We start from the raw sequence: 25,739 nt of genomic DNA, 5'->3' as shown, positions 1-25,739 counted from the left end.
AAATGCAAACATTAATTTAAGACATATATCATATAATCAACGATAACATTTCTAGATAAATTCTCTCAAATAATGATTAGAGAGATTAATTGAAAGAATATCAATCAAAGATTAAACAGATGCTTGTTACTACTTCCTCCATGATCACAGAATGTGAATTATGGCATAATTACATATTTTTTTCAATGTGCAGAAATAAATTAAATTAATAAAAACTGTACAAGCAATTATTTTGGCGTACCACGACAATTGTTAAACTAATTTTAATCGGTGAATATTGTGAGTACTTACACAACGGTTATTAAGGAGTCATTAAAAAGTGCTATAAACGCTTTTCACCGCTTGCTGTACAATGATTATTTAGGAGTCATAAAAGAGTGCAACAAACGCCTCTCAGGTTTACTCTCTACTAAATTTCAAAGCAGCTGTCAAGAAGTGTCTACAAACGTTGTATACGAGCTTTCACCAAAATAATAAAGCTTGAGTTTAAATATGTATCTATAAACGTTGTATAAAAGTTGCTTCTATCCGGTTGTTAAGGAGTCATTGAAAAGTGTTATAAACGCTTTTCACCGCTTGCTGTTCAATTAATATTTAGGAGTCATAAAAGAGTGTAACAAACGCCTCTCAGGTTTCCTCTCTACTAAATTTCAAAGCAGCTGTCAGGAAGTGTCTACAAACGTTGTATAAGAGCTTTCACCAAAACAATAAAGCTTGACTTTAAATATGTATCTATAAACGTTGTATAAAAGTTGCTTCTATCCGGTTGTTAAGGAGTCATTGAAAAGTGCTATAAACGCTTTTCACCGCTTGCTGTACAATGATTATTTAGGAGTCATAAAAGAGTGCAACAAACGCCTCTCAGGTTTACTCTCTACTAAATTTCAAAGCAGCTGTCAAGAAGTGTCTACAAACGTTGTATAAGAGCTTTCACCAAAATAATAAAGCTTGAGTTTAATATGTATCTATAAACGTTGTATAAAAGTTGCTTCTACTCCTATACCGCGTATACATATAATGCTGCAGTTGAACAGGTTCTCCAAACCAGTGTAAACAAGAGTTTTACAGAAGTTGTAATAAACAAATTGTACAGTTATTATTCAGCATGCAGTTGAATAAAATCACAATGGAAGCGTTTCTTCAACAAGAAATTGATTTTCGATAAACGTTTTCCTGAATACGTTAGACAACACCTTTGTGTTGCAGTTGTATAGGTTCTCCAAACCAGTGTAAACAAGGGTTTTATAAAAGTTGTGGTTAACACATTGTGCAATTATTATTCAACTTGCAGCTGAACAAAATCAAAACGAAAGCGTTTCTTCAACTGGAAATTGTTACTTGGGCTGCTTGGAAGTCGATTTGGATAATCGCATAATCGCACTTTTCAGCGCTCAACCTGTAAAAATTTTCTACCTTGTTCAACTCCTCTTATTCCTCTTCGATCCTTGTTTGGACCCTACCCGAGGTAATCCTTCTTGGATATCGATTTGGAAAATTCCTCTTCGATCCTTCAGATTCTTATAGTAATCTGCTTGGAAGTCGATTTGGATAAAAATTTACTGCCGCCATGGCGCCTAAACGCAAAAGAAAGGGGCAAACTCTTGACCCCCCTTCTGATGAAATTAATTTGAGTAATCAATTTGATTTGCTCACGGATGATGAGAATGATCCATCATCCAAGAAAAATTCTAGTAAACTTTCCCGGCTTAATGCCAAGAAGGAAAAGATTCCCCCTATTGTGATAACCACTACCGATTTCCATGCTCTTCGCATGGAACTTTTGAATTTCGTGAAAGTTAAGTTTTCACTACAAATTGGACGTTGGGGTGAATGCCGTGTATTGGCTGAAACCTTGGACGGATTTAAATGTCTTCTCAAGTATCTTACTCAGAAGCAGCACAAATGTTTTACTTACGACACCAAAACTGAACGTGTGTTCAAGGTTGTCATGAAAGGACTGCCCAGTGGTGAATCCCTGGATCAGATCAAAGATGAACTGGCAAAATTACTTGAAGTTGTGCCACTCCAAGTAATCAAAATGAATATAAAATCCGCGCAACGGGATTTCTAATGATTTTTATTTAGTTCACTTCAAGTCTAGTGAACTAAACAACCTTAAGGCCTTAGAAAAAGCTAGCCTTATGCTCCATGTCCGAGTGAAGTGGAAACACTTCTGGAAGACTGGAGGAAATTTCCAAAACCTCACTCAGTGCCGTAAGTGCCAGGGATGGGGTCACGGAACACAAAATTGCTACATGCCAGCTAAATGCATGAATTGTGGTGATTCCTCTCACGCAAAGGACGACTGTCCTGTGAAGGAAGATCCTAAGAAATTTAAATGTTCAAATTGTGGTGAAAACCACAAATCCAATTTTTGGGAATGTAAGACTCGCAAAGCGATCCTACAATCTCGTTCTAACCTACAGGTAGGAAACGCTCCACGTTTCCGACCAGGTACAAATTCCTCTGCTGTTAACAACGGTCAGCGAGGAACAAATTCTACATTCGTACCCGTAGGTACAAATATCACCCCTGCTTCAAATGTTTCATCTGTACCTACTCCCCTCGCTGCTAACAATGTTCAGCGAGTTAATGGAGCTACCTATGCTGCTATTGCACCGGGTAGAAATCAAAATACTAACCAACGTTCTAACGGAAATTTTGACAATTTTGACTTAGGAAGCATTACTGCTCCTAAAATGGAATTTTTACAGAATTCATTAATTGACATGATTTCTGATATGCTTAAATCTAACTCCATGTTTGATGCTATTCAAACTGGAGTAAAATTTGCTAATAATATTGTCATGACTTTAAAATTCAGTAATGGATTTTAAAGCATTAAACATTTTAAATTGGAATGCTCGATCTCTTAAAGATAATGAAGACGAGCTATTTAATTTTTTGAGAGTTCATAACGTGCATATTGCCGTTATAACTGAAACGTTCCTTAAACCTGACCATAAGGTTGAGAAGGACGCAAATTACTTGATTTATAGAAATGATCGTCTTGATGGACCCTGTGGTGGCGTTGCCATCATTATTCATAGACGAATCAAACACAAAATACTTTCTTCATTTGAAACCAAAGTTTTTGAAACTTTGGGAGTTTCTGTTGAAACAAAATTTGGACAACTTACGTTTATAGCTGCCTATTTGCCATTCCAATGCGTAGGCCAGCAAAAGAATTTTCTCAAGGGTGACCTCCAGAAACTTACCCGTCATAGGTCTAAATTCTTCATTATTGGTGATTTTAATGCAAAACACCGCTCATGGAATAATGCTCAAAGCAATTCCAATGGTAATATTCTGTTTGATGATTGTTCTGCAGGTTATTACACTATTCAATATCCAAACAGCCCAACATGCTTTTCTTCTGCAAGAAATCCCTCAACTATTGATTTGGTCTTAACTGATTCATGTCATCTTTGTAGCCAATTGGTTACCCATGCTGACTTCGGTTCTGATCACCTTCCAGTAACTTTTGAAATATCCCAAGAAATAATTTCTAATCCCAACAGCTTTACTTTCAATTACCATAGAGCTGATTGGGAGCAATATCGAACATTTATGGAATATAACTTCGATCCAAACATTCCTTTGCAAACCAAAGATGAAATTAATTATGCTCTTGAATCTCTGACTACTTCTATAGTTGAAGCAAGAGCTGCCTCAGTACCAAAATGCGAGGTTAAATTCGATTCAATTATAATAGACGATGATCTTCAGCTCTTGATCCGTCTTAAAAATGTCCGTAGGAGACAATATCAAAGAACACGCGATCCTGCCATGAAAGTTATCTGGCGGGATTTGCAAAAACAAATTAAAAAGCGATTCTCTGCCCTGAGGAACAAAACTTTTGAAAAGAATGTTTCTAAATTAGACCCGAGTTCCAAACCCTTTTGGAAACTCACAAAAATTTTGAAAAAACCTCAAAAGCCAATTCCAGCGCTTAAAGAAGGTGGTAAAATTTTGATCACAAATTTGGAAAAAGCTCAGAAACTTGCTAAGCAATTCGAGAGTTCCCATAATTTCAGTTTGGGTCTTACTAGTCCTATTGAGAATCAGGTTGCTGGGGATTTTCTGAATATTTTCTCTCGGGAAAATATTTTTGATGATTCCTGGGGGACTGATTTGGACGAAGTAAGGTCTATAACTAAAAAATTTCAAAATATGAAAGCTCCAGGTGATGATGGAATTTTCTATATCCTCATCAAAAAACTCCCAGAGAGTACCTTGTCTTTCTTGGTAGAATTATTTAACAGATGTTTCCATTTGGCATACTTTCCTGATAAATGGAAAAATGCAAAAGTTGTTCCAATTTTGAAGCCGGATAAAAATCCAGCTGAAGCTTCTAGCTACCGTCCAATAAGTTTGCTTTCTTCAATAAGTAAACTTTTTGAAAAAATAATTTTGAATAGAATGATGCTTCACATCAATACGAACTCAATTTTTGCAGATGAGCAGTTTGGATTTCGCCATGGGCATTCAACTACTCATCAACTCTTAAGAGTTACCAATTTAATTCGTTCAAACAAATCTGAAGGCCACTCAACTGGAGTTGCTCTTCTAGACATAGAAAAAGCATTCGACAGTGTTTGGCATGAAGGTTTGATTGCTAAATTGAAAAAGTTTAATTTTCCACTTTACATTATGAAATTAGTTCAAAATTATTTAACTGACAGAACTCTGCAGGTAAATTATCAAAATTCGAAATCTAATCGACTACCTGTTAAAGCAGGAGTTCCTCAGGGTAGCATTCTTGGGCCTATATTGTATAACATTTTCACTTCGGACCTCCCTGATTTGCCTCAGGGTTGCCACAAATCTTTGTTCGCTGATGACACAGGCATTTCCGCTAAAGGAAGAAGTCTTCGTGTTATTTGCAGCAGACTTCAGAAAAGTTTAGATATTTTCTCTTCTTATTTACAAAAATGGAAGATTTCTCCCAACGCTTCCAAAACTCAACTTATAATATTTCCACATAAGCCTAGGGCTTCCTTTTTGAAACCTAGTAGTAGTCACATAGTCACTATGAACGGAGTTCCAATTTTCTGGTCAAACCAAGTGAAATATCTTGGATTAGTTCTTGACCAAAAATTAACTTTTAAAGATCACATTGAGGGCATTCAAGCCAAATGTAACAAATATATAAAATGTTTGTATCCTCTTATAAACAGGAAATCCAAACTTTGCCTGACGAATAAACTTCTAATATTTAAACAAGTTTTTAGACCGGCCATGCTTTACGCTGTGCCAATATGGTCTAGTTGTTGCACTACCAGGAAAAAAGCACTTCAAAGGATTCAGAACAAAATTTTGAAGATGATTTTGAAGTTGCCTCCCTGATACAGTACTACCGAAGTACATAGAATTTCGAATGTTGAGACTTTAGCACAAATGTCCAACAAAATAATTAATAATTTCCGGCAAAAATCGTTACAATCCTCAATTGCAACGATTAATTCCCTTTATACTTAGATAAGATTTAGTTTTAGTTATTTAGTTTTAAGCTATCAATTGTTATACTGACATGCAGGTTTAAAAAACCTGTTTAAAATACTGAATTGCCAAGACAGGAACAATGTAAAAACACTTAGATATATATCATAACAATTAAGGCTGGTAAGTTACTGTAGTAACTGGAGCACCTAGGTTAAAAATGAAATGTAATTTATTTTGAATTTGGAACAAATAAAGAGTTAAAAAAAAAAAAAAAAAAAAAGAAAATTGAAACTTACAAAAAGTATGAATCAGGTTTCATCCGAGGTTTCATCCAAAATGTAATGGGAGGAAAAATCAATAATTTCTTTGTGGTACGAGGCCGGGTAAGTTTTTTTTTTATCTTGAAATTTAGTTTCCAAGGTCAATACAAATTATACTTCAGGTGGCGCATTCTATGAGGCTTGATAAACCAGCTTTAAACGCGTGGCTAATAGTACGGAAGAATGGGACCATTGCATCAGGGCATTGCAACTGTGTAGCAGGTCTAAGCGAAACCTGTTCGCATATAAGCGCTTTGCTATATGCTTTGGCAAATCTACACTCAATGACTGCTACATATAAGGTAAGGTAAACATTTGCTAGTTGAACTAAAATTCAGCTAATTTCGTATATTATTTCAGTTGAGTATTACTGATCTCCCATCCTACTGGGCAAGACCAGCAAAAAAAAATCAAAGATGATCTGTATCACCCTATACATGACACCAACAACGGCTATAAGGTGGTAAGGATGGACGACATGAACATACGAGCCGATCAGGAAGCTTTTTTAGGATTTATGGCTGATTTGAGGGATGTTGGAAGTGACGCTGCTGTTCTTCGGAAGTTTTGTGATGGCGATAGCTTTGCTTGTGTAGAGTGTCAGCCGAATGCTATTCCGGATGATTTTTTTTGAGGAAAAATGTTTTGCTTCAAAACCAATTCGTCCCCGAGTTGGAAGGAGAATCACTTGAGAAAATTAGAGAGTTTTCGGACAAATTATACATCATCATTTCGGCAGCCGAAATTGAACAAATCGAACGATTGACTCGTGCACAATCTCGATGTGACCTGTGGCGATGGGTCAGGATAGGCCGGATAACAGGTTCGATATTAAATGATTGTAGTCGAGCCTCGATTACAACAGTTCCAGCTAAAATGACCCTCTTAAAACGAATTTGCTATCCTGAAACTACGACAATCCAAAATGAACCTATGGCATACGGAAGAAATAATGAACCTCGCGCTTTAAAAGCGTTCCAAAAAATGATCGTGGAGTATCACAAAAACGTAATGTTTTTGGAATGTGGGGTGATCATTTATCGCGATCAACCATTCATGTCGTCCACTCCGGACTTGATAATGATGTGTGACTGCTGTGGTACATCAACCGTAGAAGTTAAATGTCCTTTCAGGCTATCGGGGAAATCAAGCCTGAATAATCAACTTAAGATCAAGAACTTGATTGAAAGCAACCATCCATTCTTGGCGATATGAGATGGAGAATATTTGATGGTGAAGTCACATGATTACTACGCCCAAATACAAGCAGAGATTTTTGTGAGTGGCTCAAATTTTGGATGGTTTTTTGTATGGAGTAAAGACGAGGAGCTTTGCTTGCGAATTGAGAGGGACATTGATTTCTGGAAGGAAGCTTGTGAAAAATCGTTGAAATATTTCAAAAATATCATATCACCTGAACTAGTCGCCAATTACTTTTTGAATGGTTCAAAACTTAAATAAAAGAAATTCTTAAACTGGAATGATTGATTTATTAAAATTACACAAAATACAAGAAACCTTAACCATTAAATCCACAACATTATGGTTATTCTGAAATCGTGCCATGGTATCAACAGATATTGTTCCAGAGATACATTGGTACTTATTACGCAGCAATCCAATGACTCTCTCCACGTGAATCCGAAGAGAAGTAACCTGTTTATCAGTTTCCAGTTCGGCAGGTGAAAACTGGCGCTTATTGCGCAAAAATGTTGGGATATTCAGGGTTGCTTTCTTTGCGCGAATTATGTCACTAATAGTAAACCCCTTGTCGGCAAGTATAATATCGTTTTCCTCAACTAAATCCAAAAATCCACTCTGCAGCGTAATTTCACGATCGGAGCAGCGACCCGTAAACCCGTTCGAAATATATGCAATTGTCCCGTCAGGATGAACAGCTATCAAGAACTTAACAGTATGTGTTCGCTTATAATTGCTAAAATGTGCAGCCGCGGCCTTTATGTTGCCTGGAGTCTCGCAGCGAATCTCAAAACAGTCAACAATTAACACATGTTTATGCTCGTAAATTCTGGCGAAGCTGTGTGGAGTATGACGAGCTGCATTCTTCTGTTGAGATGGTTGAAGAGCGTACTTGCAGCATGAATAAATCACATATAGTGTGCGGTGAAAGTACTTAGATGCCGTTGTTGTGCTCACACCATAATCAAACCCCAACGTTGAGAACGGTATGTTCAATCTAAGTTGTGACAACGTCATAACAAACAGTTGTTCTGAACCGAAATTCGGCATAGGGTCATCAAGTGACGGCCGCAAATACTTATATAATTTCGTCAAAACTTCACACTTAGAATTTTTTACAGAAATCTGTAAAATTTTACCGAAATCTCAACAGCTGAACGTTCGGTAAACAGTTTCGCAAATTTTCTGTAATTTTTCACAAATATCTGTGAACTTTTCACAGATATCTGTAAATAATTACAGAAAATCTTTAAAATTGTTTACCGAACGTTCAGCTGTTGAGATTTCGGTAAAATTTTACAGAAATCTGTAAAATAATCTTAGTGTGTTGGTAGTCTGAAATTCCTGTATAATAATTGCACTTAATAGCACTCTCCGCTAAAAACTCCAAACCCCTTTGCTTCAAAACCAGCTTTTCCTCCAACCCAAAGTTGTGGTTCTGAATTCGTGCCAGTTCGGTTCGATAAATTTGGAGTTTTTTTTCAGCATCTAAAGCTCTATGCAAATAATTGTCTGAAACACAGTAAAGCAAATTATATGTTGAAAAACGTTATTTTTTTCTGGGTGTCGGAACCAGTCGGAACTGAAGGTGAAGTGAGCTCCTCGGTGAGTTCCTTATTTTCATCAAACGAGGCTTCGATGTATGGTTCGGACGATAACATCGGGAAAGTTATATGCTCCAGTTCTTCATCAAAAATTTTAGCTGGTTCTGGATCAGGTTGTGTTGATTGATTTATAGGGTTCGAGGCACTTGGCAGGTTATCCTCTAGTTTATCAATGTTGGCATCATCTGTGCAGCACTGTGCTGTGTTCTTAATTGGTAAGAATAATGATGGAACCCAATCCGGGTTGTTCACATCTGTTGATTTAGCTGGTTTTCCTATAGTTCGACAAGTAACCTTATTATTCAATCAATACTAATTAATTAACTTTCAAATTAAATCTAACCTGAGATAAAATGTCTACCGCATACATATTTTGTACTCCATCTCAAAGTATCTTTCAAACCTAGAGCAACAATCCATCGATCTCTTCGAAGTATATTAAGCCGGCTGATAAATGAGCTCGAACCTACCGAAGGGAAGCTGTACATGCTTCGCGCTGATACGGACGTATGGCAATCCCCCCTATTCTGCGAGTCACGTGACTCTCTCTCACCGGTGAGGTGACAATAGTCACCTCGTGTGAGGTGACTCTCCATTTGATTTGCATGGAGAGTCACCTCACACGAGGTGACAATTGTCACCTCACCGGTGAGAGAGAGTCACGTGACTCGCAGAATAAGGGGGAATGGTTCAACACACAAACTTTCGGCATTTTAAAACAGATATAAATAATCAAAAAACATTGGACGATACAACCGGAGATCAGTTTCACAGTTTGACGTCTACAAAGTTAAATCGACTTACTTTGATTTTTGTATCTGCACGCACTGCTTATGACTGACTGACGAGCGAACCGAAAGTATACATCAAAGCAGAAGAGAAAATAGCGAGCAAAACAAACCCGGCAAAAATGTCAAACGAAAGTTAGGTTAGGATTGATGCAGTGATCTATACATGAGAGGAAGAGGTTCTAGGAAAGACAATCCCCCCTATTCTGCGAGTCACGTGACTCTCTCTCACCGGTGAGGTGACTCTCCATTTGATTTGCATGGAGAGTCACCTCACACGAGGTGACAATTGTCACCTCACCGGTGAGAGAGAGTCACGTGACTCGCAGAATAAGGGGGAATTGTTTCTCTATATGAAAAACGTGACGAAAGGGGAGAAGGGGGCTTATATTTTCCAGAATTTCGCGTGACGTATTGCCAAATTCAGAGAAACATTAGCATTTGGCGTCAGATTATCATCATTAATAGTATGCTGTGGCTAGGTATCAGTTGCGTCGAATTATTTTCCCCGAAAAGGCAACACTTAAGGTTCAATTTACTTTGATGCTTTTTGGAAAATTTCAAAAGCAGTTTTTTCCGACGCATTATTTCAGATTGCAAAAAGCTCGCACTATTCGATTCCTTTTGATATTTTACACAAAATGACGCGAGCTTTTTGCAATCTAAAATAATGAGTCGGAAAAAACTGCTTTTGAAATTTTCCAAAAAGCATCAAAGTAAATTGAACCTTAATGGACTGTGTGATATCCGATTAAAATGCTCCAGACCATTTTCAAGCGATTAAACATGTGAAAGCTTTATTGTTCGTTCCCTGGTAGGTGTGAAAAATGATTAATAAATGGTTAATGTGTAAGGACAAGTAGAACTCGAGCGTGCTTAGTGCGCTAAACTAGATGTTACGAGTAGACGAAAACACCGTGCCATAAACGGTATGAAATAAACGTACGTTATAAGGAGCGACTGGAGCCACATCCCTTAACCCTTGAGACTGCTCATACCGGCACGCATAATCTCGTCCACCAGCAGCAGGTTGCTTGCAATGACGGTACAGGAGTTCAGGATCTGCTTCTTTACTATGTAATTATCGAACACACCAAGGTCAATGGGTTTCATCGGTTCTCCGGTCGACAGGTCCAGCCCAATCGGATCTTCACTCAGACGGCTTTCCTCCTGCAGACGAACGATGGTGTCCTGTGCATCGTAGCCACTGTTGGTAGCGAGAACCTTGGGAATTACGAGCAGAGCATCGGCATAAGCCTGGATGGCCAGACGAACCTTGCCTTTCACGTCCTTCGCATGGTCCTTCAGCTTGTTGTGACAGCGGATCTCGAAAGCACCGGCTCCCGGGACCACCTTCTTGTCATCGATGGCGTTGTTGATCGAACGCAAACCATCTCGGACGGCATCCTTGATCTGGGTCAGAGTGTACTTGTTCGGGCCCTTCATCAAGATCGTCACGGAGAGCGGGTTTTTGCATTCCTCGACAAAGGTGAACTTGTTCTCACCAAGGACATGCTCGTAGACCAACCCGGCGAATCCTAGATTCGATTCATCCATGTTATCGAACGAGTTCATGGCGAATCCACCGCAAGCCAAAGCCAGACGTTCCATGTTACGACGCTTGGCACGACGGAGTGCCATGATTCCTTCCTTGGCCAGCATATCCAGCGACATTGGATCAATGCCCTTCTGGTTGATGACGACAAAGGTCTTGTCGGTTCCTTCGCAAACCTTGCGTTTCAACTCGATAACCTTCTTGACACGTTCCTCGATGAACTCACGTTCCGCCAGGACGAATTTCTCACGCTCTTCGGCAGTCTTGTAGAAGAATCCCGAATTGACTTCGCTCTTTTCGTACTCCATCGACACGTTGCACGTCAGAATGAAGGCATTCTCCAGACGTTTCGGCATATCCGGATGACGCGAACCGTGATCCATCACAATACCCTTAACTAGCTGGGTATCGGTAGCGGACTTGTGCTGCATTTCCATCATTTCGACCATGTGCAGATCCACCGGTTTACCATCGGTCCGGATAGCCAGCACCGCATCGACGCAAACATCGGTCAACAGTTCCGCCAGCTGTGGGTGAACCTTCGTCCTCAGCGAAGTACGGGCAATGCTCAACAAACCCTCCCGGTTGATCTCGATTGGATGGGACATCTGGTCCAAAATCTGCAGTGCCTGCTGGCGAGCTTGATCGTAACCTTCGGCCAGAATACGTGGGTGCAATCCGTCGGAAATGTACAGATCCGCCTGCTTCAGCAGCTCTCCAATGAGCAGCACGGTGGAAGTGGTTCCATCGCCGGTCATGTCGTCCTGTGCCGTACTGGCACGGGCAATCAACGAAGCCGTCGGGTGCTGAATCTGCATCTCGTGAAGCAAAACGTTGCCATCCTTGGTGATTTTGATTTCGCCGGCACCGGAGACCAACCTACGAGTAAAAAACATAAAACGATTAGAGGTTATGTCAGATGACTCATTTTTGCTTTATATACATCTAGGGCTATTTTTTAAATAATTTTCTATGTAATTCAAAATTTTCACCTTCCCATCGCTCAATTCAATTACTATTTAACAAATGATCTGCATTTTCCTAACATTCCCGATGTAAAACATTTCCATCTGATGCGTAGGCGACGGTTCCAGTTCACAGTACTCACATTTTCATGGTTCCTTTCGGGCCGAGGTTGGTCTTCATCACATCCTGAATGCCCTTGGCAGCGCCAATATTGACGGCCAATGCCTGGGCGGCACGGGCGAATTCGGCTTTCGGGTTCAACAGACTGATGGCTGCCATTTTAATTTATATTCACCGATTGGAAAATCGCACAGAAATCACGGAAAATTCGAGAGAGATCACGCAGCACCACCGGACCGTGCGAAAGAAAACGGGGCTTTGTCGAAAAACGAGTGCTGCTGCGGAGAAAAAGAGGAAAACAAGAAAGAAGAGTCCAGTTCTTGACAGCTGAGTTGTCTGTCAACATATATCTTGGGAGGGATAGGATACTATAGGGCGATGGAGCACGTTCACGTATGTATCTACAGTCAAGGCTCATCCGAAGCGCGTCAGCGGTGTTTGAACTCAGTTTTGCTAGGCAGCATCCTGCTTGTTGGTTTGTTGGTACAGCCAAGCTATTGCAGAATCTGATGACCCCATTGGAACCAGGTTCACTCAAAGTACCAATGAACGTGTTGAGCCACCTATTGTGCCAGAGTCAGTTGAGCTCGAGGGGGGCGTCACATCTTAATCTCAATTCTAGATGCTCGAATATTCTCACACTAGCGAATCAATCTACACAATAACAAAAAGCAGATACAATATTACATCAATGGATGTACTTCGTACAACATAATATTACACAACCAGTGGAATGACCTCCGTGCAGTTGTTTGGATGTAATATCATAGAGGTAACTCTAAGACCAGAAGGTCCTGAAGAAACGTGTTCTTCATTTTAAGGCTAAGCTCTGGTACTATCTTAGATCCCAAGCTAATCGATGCACCCCTCGAAACATAAAAAAAATCCACGAACCCCTCAATTTTATCTGTCAAACTCATAGCGAATCAAAATAAGCATAGTATAGTACTAGAATTACGACTAGAATGGGGTGCGTTAATCGATTTGCTTGGGACCAATAGGCTAGTCAAGTAGTGAGCCAATTTTAAATCGTTAGTTTCCACCGGTTGCTAATACCGTGGACCTCAGCTAATCTGAACAATACTTCATTTATATTAACGGGGTTCATTTATAATTTGAATTTCTAGTAACCCTATAACCATAAGAAAAGCGTGTTTCTGGTAGCCTTGTTTTCTCTTTTGTTTTGATTCTGCGTTGCTGTTTACAATGTTTCATTTCACTTTCCTCCATTCTATGAGCTGAATGACGTTTGAACCATTTTTAATTTCCACTGCATGCAGATTAGCGGGGTTCAAATTAAAAAGTGTTCAGATTAAAAACAGTCTGATTACCGGGGGTCCACAGTATTGCGGATTTTGCCAAGAATTTTGCCCCCAATTAGACTTACTGCCTCTTATGTCCGCTAGAAATTTATGGAACCTTCATCGGTAACGCCTGGAAACATCTTCGGGGAGATTCTCGGGGAGATCTGTAATCTTCGTCTCAAACGTCTGGACGTTTCCTACCACTCGAACTTTGCCGCGGACCAATATTTTGGGAAATTTCGCCCAGAACCTTGCTAAAATATGGTTTTATTCATAGGCTAGAATAATCTGGAATGGACCACTTTGGCAAGCAGTTTTGGCGTGATTTGGCAAAACTGGACCATCAGATTGATATGTTTTTTGACGTAGGACTACGTCTTTGATTTCTATATGGGGGTACACTTTGTGAAAACCGAAAATGGAACATGTAACAAATTAAGAAAGATTTTGAACGTTAATAACTCAGCTTCCCCTGGTCCAATTTCAATAATTTTATCACCAATCGATTAGAAATATGGCTACGCATTGATAACAATGCTTTCGAATGTTGAGTTTCAACAAGAAACTATTGAAAAACTGGTAAATGTTTAGCATTGTCCAAAAGCGTCGAATTAACTAACAAATCCACCAATTACCTACATACATATGCTGCTTCCCCAGCACAGTCGTCAGAGAGTAGTAAGTAGACGAAACAAGTCGAAGTGGCATTCGCCTCCGATCCTCGGGCGCGTGCGAATAGGGAGGATGGAATTGCGTAATATTTTACACACTCATCGCCATGTTCAGAACCAAACGCAAATTCTTCGAGATAACCACCATCCGTCGTCTGGCTCGCCGTGGCGGTGTCTGACGTATCTCCGGTTTGATTTACGAGGTGTGCTGAAGGTGTTCGTGGAAAATGAGGTCCGTGATGCTGTCACCTACACTAAACACGCCAAGCGTAAGTGGCCATGGATGTCCTCTTCAATAAAACTTCCCTTTTCAGGGCCATCAAGCTTACATCAGTAAAGAGTTGGAATAGAATTTATCTATGCTTGTTTGTCCATATTCAGAACCACAAGCCCCCAACGACCACACAAACTTGGAAGCAGGGGTGCAAGTGATTTTGATTGATTCTCGTAATCAACTTTCTTTCTGAAAAAGATTACTACAAATTTGGATCGCCGGTTGGTTTGCGTGGGCGTACTTTAGTTCGCGTGTAAAGGGCCTTAGAATGTTTGTTTACAAATGCTTTTGTGCCGTTATCAAATGTTATGCCTGATTTGATCAATTAAAAGAACTTAATGCTCTTCACATTTATTCCGTCCACTAGCGGTCCTAGGTCAAGATTCCGTTCGTGCCCCTAGGCACAGACCCTTCTACTTTTTTTTGTTGAAGGCCACTTTTCTCGCGGTTGTAAAATCTCAAAATATTGTTTTATTTTAAAGTTCGAGTACGATCGACTCACCCGGTGAGTAAGCTGAAGTAAGCGTGTGAATCATTCTCAGTGGCTGTGTGGTAACGTCATCCCAAAACTGCTCGAAAATAATATTGATAAATGATCAATTAACCACTTTATTCGAGCAGTTAAAATGGCGTTTACTACCACTTGAACTTTGAAATAAAACATTATTTTGAAATGTTTTCATCTAGAACCAAGAGAAAAGTAGCCAACATTTGTGCGTTTCATAAAAGAATATAAATTATTTGGTCCAGTTTTGTGAAATCGCTGGTAGAAAGTCACGCCAAAACTGCTTGACAAGGTGGTCAATTATTAACCACTTCATTCGAGCAGTTAAAATGACGTTTCATCATCATCATCATCATCATCATAATCAAAACTGCTTGACAAAGTGGTCAATTATTATTCGATTACTGTTGAGAACGTGTTCCTTCAAACGCAATTCCTTCCCCTCCAGCGCGTTCCCGTATGCAGTGCAGCAACGCTTCAAATTTTGACAGTTCTGGTTTCGTTACGAAAAATCTGATGCGGTGTTTTGATTCATTTCTGTAAAAGCGAAAAAGTTACAAGATATTAGTGTTTTTTATTATTCCTCATCATCTATGATAAAGCTATCCACTTAAAATTAAGTCTATTTCCTAGAAGGTTGACCAACTGATTCAGAAATCCATCATGGGATCGTCAGATTGGGACGGTGAGTATTTACAGTCGCACAAAGTTCAATGTTTACATTTTTCCGTCAGACGATCGCTCGTACCAAAAGTGATGACGAATGATTATGGTAATCGTGGTTCTGGTTTGAAACATATTCTGCTTTTTTTCAGCTCTGCGGAAGCAGGCCCGCCATCTGGAAAACGACATCGACCTGAAGCTGATTGCATTCAACAAGGTCGGCACTGGCAGCAGTTCGCTCAACTCGGCAGCGAGCTCCCCATCGGACACCTCGCCACTGCTGGGTGACCATGTCTTCGAATCACTTTCGCTGGAAATCGAACAGATGCTGGACAAGTTGTCCAATATCAACGAGAAGATGGCCGAGATTCCCGGCACTGGAGCGGCCGTCATGCATGTCTTGCAACGGCATCGGGAGATTTTACATGTAGGATTTGGCTTTGGTATGAAACTGACGATAAACTATTTGACCAAGAATGGATTTTACTTCTAGGGCTATCGACAGGAGTATCTGAAGATTCAGGCCAATCACACAACCCGAATGGAACGCGAGGAGTTGCTGCGGGGGTCTGGCCTAGGCGGGACGACGTCTCTGAGTTCCCCTTCAACATCCGGGTTAAGTCGGAGGGATATGTATCTGAAGGAGAACACACATCTTCACAAGTGAGCGTTGTAGTGACACTTTTCCTGTAAGAGTTCTAATAGAATCGGGTCGATTTTAGTTCAAGTTCCATGGTTAATGATCAGATTAGCATCGCAATGGAGACTAAGGAACATTTAAGCTCCCAGCGGCAGCACATGAAGCGCTTCCAGACCAGAATGCACGATATTTCCAATCGATTCCCAATGATTTCTAGGTAAAATGTTTGAGGAAAATTGCAACGTTTAGCGATTTAACGAAATTTGCCTTCTTTCAGCCTCATTCAAAGAATTAACATTCGCAAACGAAGAGAGTCACTGATATTGGGAGGCGTGATTGGAGTGTGTACGATTCTTCTACTGCTGTATGCCTTCCACTGATCGGCACGAACTTTCGGCTCTTGGTGCAAACATTTTTTATTTTCGAAAAAGCTATTTCGTCAATACTAGATCATTGTTATGTATTAGATGGCAATTATCTTCTCTCGGGAAAAAAAAAAACCAAACCCAAACTAACTGAGGCATTCTTCAGCAGTAGACGAGGCGAGGGAACTGCATCGATGACAGAGAATTATTTGTGGTTATTTTATATAGTTAGAAGTTTAAAGAGTAATCGAAACCGGTCAAAGCTTTGGTTAGCGATTTGACTGGCCACAATATATGTGTATTTATCCGGATAAATAAGGCGAAAAATAAAGAAAGCCGCATTTGGCGGCGTTTGTGATAGAAAATTTGATTTATTTGGAGTAGCGTTTCCCAAGAAGTAAGCAAAATAATTAGTCGCCGTACTCACTGATAAAACCTTTTTTTACGTAGGATTGCGTCTTTCGGCAACATATTGGGGGTGCAATTTCAAAAAAACCAAAATCGATCGCGTTACGAGAAGTGGTCAGGTTTTGACCACTTATAACAGCTTATAACCACCGACAAACCGACATGAATGACCATTCAAAGTACCATGAAATTTCTGATCAAGGCACAAAACTGACATCGCGGAAAATGTTTATCCTAGCCACAAACACGCGTACAAAATATATGAGTTGGTTCGCGTCTGATCTATTCTGGACAAATTATTTTTATCTAGGTACAAAATTTCTATGATTTTGACAGGTGGGATCGCTGCACATTTTATTCGGCCGTTACGGATTCTCGATCAAGTGTTAAGTTTAAGTTGCATGTCGGTTTGTCGGTGTTATAATTCTGTCAATAGCGGATGGATTTTAATTCTAAACAAGTAATTCGATTGGAAATTTTTCTACGAATCTGCTACAATGAACACTATTAAGCTCACTGACCGCACTTTGTTTTTGTGTGTAGTTTAGTTTGCTCCGGATCGAACACGCGACTCTACGCTAATTGAATCCTACACTCAGTCTATTCGAGCTATAATGGAGATCGCTACAGTTGGCGATTTCAATCTACCGGCAATTTCTGGGCTATCATCTTACGGTGGATTCCTGTATGTGGACCACGACCGTTCTACATTTCACTCTGGAGCTGCAAGCCTTTTGGATCATTACAGTATCGCCACTCTGAAGCAAATCAACCACATGGTTAATGAGAACCATCGTAACTTAGACCTTTGCTTCGTCACCAGGATACTGCTCCACACTTGTCTACCCAAGAAACATTTCAAGTTTTATCGAGGTTTTAAAGCATTCTACAAGTCTAAATCATGGTCTGCAGAACCCTTATAAAACCCAAATTGTTACTTGGGTATGGCTGTTTCTCCGTTGATAAAGACTGTTCCACAACATCCTCCTTTAGTTATTGCACTTGAAGGCAAGCAAATTCCTGAAGTGATTCCACCCCCCTTAGGGATGGTCCATTAATAATGTCACACAAATTTGGCTTATTTTCATCTCTCCCCCTTTGTCACATTTTTTGTATGGACCTTAATTTTTTGGTATGGCTCGTCACAGTTCTCAACCCCCCCCCCCCCCTCCCCCCTAAATATGCGACACAATTAATGGACGACCTCTTGGAGGTCTCCTACGATTTCCGAAATGCTGACCACGACAGTATCAGGAAACTTCCTTCGAAATTGGACTGGCACAGGATACTCGTCCCTGCCGATGTCAATGCAGCTGCCCAAACGCTCTCGCATATTTTGGCTTACGTCATTGAGCGACACGTTCCGAAAAAAGTTTCTAAACAAGGTAATCATCATCCTTGGCAAACAAGTGAACGGTGAGTGAACTCCGTGTGCTAAAGTCTTCCAAAAGAGCCGCGCTAATAAAATACACAAAGTACCACACCCTACAACTCAAGGACCATTATTTTTTTTTTGTTCATTAATTTATTTGATAAGGCTCAACCGAATTAACTTTACAGAGCCGAGGATTCTTGGTCACTATACAATACATCTTAAAACTATAGTTAAAAGGTACAACACAAAAAACACTTTATCTTCCGCCATCCAAAAAGCCTCCTCCATCAGAACTGGAGCCGCTTCCAGTGGTTTAATTGTAGGGCAGTTACACCAGCGTGGGGCATGGCAAAGCGGTATTGCAGCAATGGACGCAAAACGTGGTCAACACTCACACACTCATCACGAAACGGTTGCTTTCCAAAGTCGTCGACGCATCGACCGAAAGAACTGCTGATGAAGAACAATGTGGAGGACCACACAATGGTTGCTGCCGAGAAAAAAGGCGATCGCATGACACACCTTGATAGTGGCCTGCTTTTGTCGACAGCCGAGTGAACACTCACAAGGGCCATTATGGGAGGATCAATCATGCGTATCAACGAATCAGTCACCAATGTTATCGGCGTTATCAACGAGATGTTCAACGGAAGCTTCGATCTCATCCGAAAACTTTTTGGAATTATGTGAATGAGCAACGAAAGGAGTCTGGCCTTCCATCGACTATGGTACTGAACGGCGAAGAAGCTTCATCCCCTCAGGACATTTGCCCTCTGTTCTCAACTAAGTTTGCGAGTGTATTCTCGGATGAGAACCTACCTGACGAGCACGTTTCTATAGGGGCCTCTCTTAGCTCAGTCGGTAAAGGCGCAGCTACAAAGCAAGACCATGCTGGAGGTGGCTGGGTTCAATTCCCGGTCCGGTCTAGGAATTTTTCGGGTTGGAAAATTTCTCGACTTCCCTGGGCAATAGAAGTATTATTGGACTTGCCACACAATTATACCAATGCAAAAATGGTACAGGCATCGAAAGCTCTCAATTAATAACTATGGAAGTGCATCTAGAACACTAAGTTGAGAGCACGCAATAAGCTAATATGCGATATGCAATAAGCTTGAAATGGGAAGAAGAAGAAGAAGACGTTTCTATAGCAGCCAGTTCCAATGTCTGGTCAATCTTTCGCAGCTATCAACATCGACCTCGCTATGATAACTAGGGCGGCTTCGCAACTGAAGTCTTCATTTAAGCCTGGACCTGACGGAGTTCCTTCCGTCTTTCTCAAGCAACACATCGATAGCCTGGTGGCTCCTCTCTGCCTTCTGTTCGAAATGTCCCTCTCCAGTGGGGTGTTTCCTTTCTGCTGGAAATCAGCTGAGATGTTTCCAGTGCATAAGAAGGGATGCAAAAGAAACATCGACAACTATCGCGGCATCACATCGTTGTGTGCCATATCTAAACTGTCCGAGTTGGTCGTTATGGAACCATTAGTCTCTCACTTCTAGCAGCACTTGAGCGAAGACCAGCATGGTTTCATGGCAGGGCGGTCGACTACTTCCAACCTTCTGTGTCTCACCTCGTACATTAATGACAGACCATATGCAAACAGATGTCATCTACACTGACCTATCAGCCGCCTTCGACAAGTAGAACCATCCTGATCGCCAAACTGGACAGGCTCGGTATAAACGGCAGTCTCCTAAGATGGTTCGCATCCTATCTATCTGATCGTCAGTTGGAAGTTACAATCGACGACTGCCGATCTCCTTTGTTCCCTGCCATTTCGGGTATTCCGCAAGGCCCATTGATATTTCTTGTGTATTTCAACGACGTCAATTTCGTCTTCGACGGTCCACGACTCTCGTTCGTAGACGACATGAAAATCTATCTCCGAATCCGAGCCATCCCTGACTGCCGCCTTCTCCAACTCCAACTCAACGCTTTTGCTAATTGGTGCCAACTGAACCGCATGGTTGTAAATCCAACAAAATGTTAAGTACTCACGTTCTCACGGAAGAAACATCCAATTACATTCAGTTATATCCTAGAAAGCGTTGACGTACATCGTGTGAATCACATTAAGGATCTGGGAGTCATCTTAGATTGTCAACTCACATACAGCCAGCATATCTCGTACGTGATCGACAAGGCATCCAGAACGCTCGGCTTCATTTTCAGGATGGCTAAAAGTTTCACGGACATCTACTGTTTGAAGTCGCTTTACTGCTCCCTCGTCCGGTCGGTTTTAGAATACTGCTGGCCTGTATGGAATCCCAATTACCAAAACAGTGTACATAGAGTAGAGTCTATTCAACGACGATTCATCTGGTTTGCCCTTCGACGATTGCCTTGGAGGGATCCTCATCGTCTTCCAAGCTACGAAAGTCGGTGCCAGTTAATTCACCTGGATCCTTTGTGGAGTCGAAGAGATACGACAAGGGCCCTGTTTGTGGCAGACATTATACAGGGCAGAATCGATTGTTCTTCTATTCTATAACAAATCGATGTTAACGTTCAACCACGCGCACTCCGTAACAACGCAATGCTGCCCGAATAGAAATTGTAATGTAGGAAACATCAGCATACATCTTCAATACATTAAATTTTAACGTGTATTGCTGTACCCTTAATGTATTCAGACTTCAGTGTGACGTCCAAGTACATAAAAATACATTAGCCTCAAACGTTACATCAGAATCAAACGTCTTGACGATGTAAAATTTGACATCAGAATACATCCAATGACAACAGAACCTAACGTTACATTAGAATCAAAGTTCATCACGATGTAAATTTTTGTCCCTCGGTCCCTCGCCGCATGCAAAGTTTGTTTTGTCCTGAGTCAGCACTACACGGCGAATGAGAACGACCAAAATTTGAGGTTAGTTCACTCATAAATCGCAAAAAGTGCAGGAACTCAGTTTTGAATTAATTTCCCTCATGTTTCGAATATGAGAAAAGCAAAGATTGGATTCTCTGGATTCTCGTAAATTTTCCTTATTTTAGGGCAGATTTTGAGGTTTTCCACAGGAAAACATGCGGCAAATTTACTCATCCTGCACTTTTTTCGATATTGAGTACACTGTACTCAAATTTGCGTTGATCTCATTGGCCGTGTACAGTTTTTTTTTCGCAGTGCGAAAAGTTTGATTTGTTTACGAATTAGCCCGAGAAAGTGCCGAAAGACATAGATTTAAGAAAGTTCAATTCTAATGTAAATTTTTCATAAATAATGCCAATTTAGAATTCTGTACTATCTAATAACTATTTCTTCGAACTTTTAAGCAGTTTGGATAACAATTTGGCCAACGTATAAGATACTTACTTTACTTTTGCTGGTCCAACGTCCCTCAAGATTTGACCTGTATAACAAAGTTGCGCCAACTAACTCGGTCCCTGGCTGCTTGTCTCCAATTTCTCGAGCGTCCCACACTTCCTACATCTTGCTGCACTTGGTCTAACCACCTAGCACGCTGTGCTTCTCTGCGTCTTGTACCGGCCGGATTTGAGGAAAACACCATTTTTGCGGGATTGTTGTCCAGCATTCTTACAACGTGTCCCGCCCATTGTACCCTTCCACCTTTAAAGTTACGCCAGTTCGTGGTTCATTCTTCTCCTCCATACACCATTTTCATATACCCTGCCAAATATGGTCCTAAGCACGCGTCGTTCGAAATCTCCCAGTGCTCCTCGAGCATTGTCCATTGTCATATTTTTCATGCACAATAATTTTGTTTATTATATATTTGCAGTTCGTCAATAAGTTAGAAGACTGGCAACCCAAAACATTCCGCATTTGTGGATCATCTGTGCAACAGGCAGCAATAGGCGCCTATGTCAGTGGTCTAACAACTCTTAGTGCGCTAATGGCATAGTTCCCCTGCCGCATAGAGAGTTGCCGCAATGATATTAGGTTAGCTAAGGTCAGTTAACTGACTGGTGGGAAACGGGAGCTTCAGCATTGACTATTATGTACGCATTTTTATGATGTTATCTAACAATAATGGTGTGTAGTGTTTACACGATCATGTTTCTAATTCTAATGTGTTGTAAATATAATTGAAAGCATTTGAAAAGTAAGATTCTAGTGTTTTGTATATTTAAAAACATGTTCTCTGATGTTTTTAGATGTACAAAACGTTTAAAGTAAACGTTGTTTGAATGTTTTCAAATGTAGATGTTTATACATTTCAAAACATTCAAACAACGTTTACTTTAAACGTTTTGTACATCTGAAAACATCAGAGAACAACAAACACGAAGTACAATTGAAAACATCAGAACAACGTTTAGTTCTAACGTTGTGTGAATCCGAAAACATCCAAAAAACGTTTGGTTCTAGCATCAGGAAACATCTACATAAGAAAACATTAGAATACATTTACATATAAAAACATCCGAACAACGTTTAGTTCTAACGTTTTTTACATCCGAAAACATCCAAAAACGTTTGGTTCTAACATCAGGAAACTTCTACATTAAAAAACATCAGAAAACATTTACATATAAAAACATTTAAACAACGTTTAGTTCTAACGTTTTTTACATCCGAGAACATCCGAAAACGTTTGGTTCTAATGTCAATAGATTGAAATTTTTGACGTCAGACCGACATTAGAATGACAAAATTTTGTTCCAAAATTTCTGATGTATACACCATGTTACGTTGCTTAAATACAACTAAATCATAATGTTTTCTAATGTTTGACATCAGGCATACATTTGATTACGATGTTGATGTAGACATCAGAATCAAACGTTGGGCTAATGTAAATTTCTATTCGGGCTGGATCAAACCATCGAGCTTTGCTGCGACAATCAAAGCACTATTTGCATTGGCAAAAGCGGAGGGTACACGCCACGTACCAAGCACATAGACATACGTCATCACTTTATACGAGATGCCCTCGACCAGAACATCATTCGGCTGAAGTATGTGAGCACCTATCAACAGATTGCAGATGGCCTAACGAAGACTCTTGAACGGATCAAGCTGGAGCGAAACCGAGTTGCTATGGGGGTGGAGGCATCAGCTTAAGAGGGAGTGTTGAGATAGTAGTGTAAGCTGCGCTTCATCTGTTCTTTATATCTGTGGAAGAGTAGAATTTATCCAACTTCTGTGTAGTTTACGCTCACCGTGTAGAACTATTTATTCTCTGTCTGTACTGTACTTTTCCCTTCACTAAACGATTTGCAATGCGGACGTGTCTGCGCGTGTTCTCTCTTTAATATTTTGAGCCAAATGAACTGCCAAAATCTGAGCCAATCAAACATTCCGTTTAGATTTTGTCCGAGGATTTCTAATTCTTATTAGATTAAATTTAAGAGTATTGCTATCGAACAGCAATTAACCACTTTATTCGAGCACTTAAAATGACGTTTACTACCATTCGAACTTTGAAATAAAAAATTATTTTGAGATTTTTTCTTCTAGAACCTCGAGAAAAGTAGCCAACATTTGTGTGTTTCATAAAAAAATAGAAATTATTTGGTCCAGTTTTATGAAATCGCTGGTAGAAAGTCACGCCAAAACTGCTTGACAAAGTGGTCAATTCAATCATCTTTATGTTTCGTGTGCTCCTCAAATTCAACTAGGTTTTTGGAATCAAAAACAATATTCTAACTCTATTGATTAATTGATCTTAGTTGGTTAATTAATGGCACCAAGAAATGTACAAAATATTGCAATGCAATCAATTATTATTTTGCACGTAAATCGAATCAAAAATAAATCATCAGTAGACATATTTCTGATCGGTTGTTGATAAAATTATTGAAATTGATCCAGGGGCAGCTGAGTTATTAATGTTCAAAAAATTTCATAATTTTGTTTCATGTTCCATTTTCGGTTTTCACAAAGTGTAACCCAGTATAGAAATTAAAGACGTAATCCTACGTTGAAAAAAGGCCAGTGCAGTATGACCTCGCATCCAAATAAGCTCAAATTTTGGGAGAATGATCAGGACCTGATTTACAATAGATTGAGCCTGGTGGAGCCAAATCGATATTTTGAACCACCCAAGCTTTCCCGTCATCATAACCATCGGATTCTGGAAGATCATATTTATTAGTTGACCCTCCAAAGGTTTGACGTCTGTGTTCTAGCAGTTATATGACCATTTCGGTGTTTCAAATATTTACTGCCCAAACAAAGAAAGCAAATCAACAAACGTTTCGTATTCTTTATTACACTATATCAACAAATAAATAATTGCACTATAATCTCTTCTATCTTAGATTAGCCTTGAAAATTTGTAATAACCATCCCCCAACGTACGGACAACTTTCTGGTTGTGGTTCGATTTGATAACAGTTCGCCCTTTCTACTAGTGAGTACGTCATTCACTACTGCACACAGTTTAGAAGGTACTCTTCCTAATATGTAATCATATTCACTTCCACTGCAGGGAACTAATCTCGTTAACTTTGAGCGATTACCACAGCTTGGCTCCGGCGGTCCATGGATCCGGTCCGTAGGCGGGGGCATGACCTGCAGCAAAGTACGGCGTGTGCACTGGGACGGGGACCGGTTTGGGGTAAGCCACTGGGACCGGGGCTGGTACTGGAACACCGACGTGTTTCACAACGGGAACTGGGACGGGATGGGCCACCGGCACCGGGTAGGGACGATCCACTGGGACCGGGTAGGGTCTGTCAACGGGCACGGCGAATGGTTTCGGAACGGCAACCGGGTAGGGACGGTCAACCGGGACGGGAATGTGAACCTGGAAGTATAGACGTTTATGTTAAGACGGTCCATCAGTCAGTCACTGTGCGGAGTGGGATTTGGAAATTTATTTGCCTGTGGGAAAATATTTTTATTACAAGCATAATAGCTATAGGTAGGTATGCATAATCCTTTCCATCTGTCTGTATCAGAAGCTCATAGAAATTGGCTGCCAGAGAAGTAAGGGTACATGAAATTTAAGGAATAGCGTCCCTATATTGAGTATTTCGATCTGCACACAGATTTACTGTGGGTTGAATTAAATTTATTATTCCTAAAAAAATATGATTGAGCTCTCAAAAATCAGATTTGCTTCAACACATAACTTTAAAAAACTTGATATAATTGAGTGGACAACAAGACAACGTTAGGCGTTCTCTGGGATTGCTAAAAAAAGGTCATACTTCCTCAAATCGAGTCACTACACATTTGAGTTGAAACGACTCTAAACATTGATTATGCCATCACTAAGCAGTGGTCGGAGGTTCGGAGTCATCCAATCTGAAAAAAAGTGGAAAATTCGAATTGAGGCCAGTGAAGACTCATACACAGATTTATCTGCAATGATACAGATTTTTTGAAAATTTTCGGTAATACACAGCTTTTTGGAAAAGTTTAAATATTTATACAGATTTTTGCCAGGGCCAAGTCAGCTGTACTCGTCAGCTGTTAAATTTAGAAACCGATTAAATTGTATGAGATCACGTGCAGGACGGCTCATATCTGATGACAGATTGATCGGTGCTATGTGACATCAATCCGTATTAGTCGTCAAGATATCGTAAACAGGGATTTGATTCTTATGAAAACAC

General features: G+C 40.2%; 3 protein-coding genes across 3 annotated transcripts in view; 1 reads left to right on the top strand and 2 right to left on the bottom strand.

The window, feature by feature from the left end:
* Positions 1–10,126: 10,126 nt before the first annotated feature.
* On the bottom strand, positions 10,127–12,271 carry CCT6 (chaperonin containing TCP1 subunit 6). The gene is made up of 2 exons (XM_065232520.1): positions 12,021–12,271; positions 10,127–11,791 (listed from the first exon to the last, which is right to left on the bottom strand). The coding sequence occupies exons 1-2, from the start codon at positions 12,155–12,157 to the stop codon at positions 10,333–10,335; spliced, it is 1,596 nt and encodes a 531-aa protein (XP_065088592.1). The 5' UTR covers positions 12,158–12,271; the 3' UTR covers positions 10,127–10,332.
* Positions 12,272–15,332: 3,061 nt separating this feature from the next.
* On the top strand, positions 15,333–16,730 carry Gos28 (golgi SNAP receptor complex member Gos28). The gene is made up of 5 exons (XM_065232446.1): positions 15,333–15,437; positions 15,568–15,842; positions 15,909–16,078; positions 16,138–16,272; positions 16,333–16,730. Exons 1-5 carry the CDS (start codon positions 15,416–15,418, stop codon positions 16,433–16,435), a joined length of 705 nt encoding a protein of 234 aa, XP_065088518.1. The 5' UTR covers positions 15,333–15,415; the 3' UTR covers positions 16,436–16,730.
* Positions 16,731–24,565: 7,835 nt separating this feature from the next.
* The window catches only part of LOC135710106 (tetra-peptide repeat homeobox protein 1-like), a 34,101-nt gene continuing 32,927 nt past the window's right edge, over positions 24,566–25,739 (bottom strand). Inside the window, exon 3 of the mRNA XM_065232593.1 lies at positions 24,566–24,925. Coding sequence (XP_065088665.1) covers positions 24,635–24,925 — 291 coding nt within the window. The 3' untranslated portion in view covers positions 24,566–24,634. The remainder of the gene's footprint in view (positions 24,926–25,739) is intronic.

The sequence above is a fragment of the Ochlerotatus camptorhynchus genome, unplaced genomic scaffold (assembly GCF_037179485.1).
Source record: "Ochlerotatus camptorhynchus isolate MF236.1 unplaced genomic scaffold, CSIRO-AGI_Acam_v1.1 ptg000370l, whole genome shotgun sequence".
Lineage (NCBI taxonomy): Eukaryota > Metazoa > Arthropoda > Insecta > Diptera > Culicidae > Ochlerotatus > Ochlerotatus camptorhynchus.
This window is presented reverse-complemented; position numbering and strand designations above follow the sequence as displayed.

What these genes read in the sequence shown, in the direction of transcription:
- CCT6 (XM_065232520.1), bottom strand. Translation starts at nt 12,157, where the DNA reads ATGGCAGCCATCAGTCTGTTGAACCCGAAAGCCGAATTCGCCCGTGCC. An exon ending in CCGAAAGGAACCATGAAAAT is followed by an intron (nt 11,792 to 12,020) that starts GTGAGTACTGTG and finishes TTTTACTCGTAG; the next exon opens with GTTGGTCTCCGGTGCCGGCG.
- Gos28 (XM_065232446.1), top strand. Translation starts at nt 15,416, where the DNA reads ATGGGATCGTCAGATTGGGACG. An exon ending in GGCATCGGGAGATTTTACAT is followed by an intron (nt 15,843 to 15,908) that starts GTAGGATTTGGC and finishes TTTTACTTCTAG; the next exon opens with GGCTATCGACAGGAGTATCT. An exon ending in GAGAACACACATCTTCACAA is followed by an intron (nt 16,079 to 16,137) that starts GTGAGCGTTGTA and finishes GGTCGATTTTAG; the next exon opens with TTCAAGTTCCATGGTTAATG.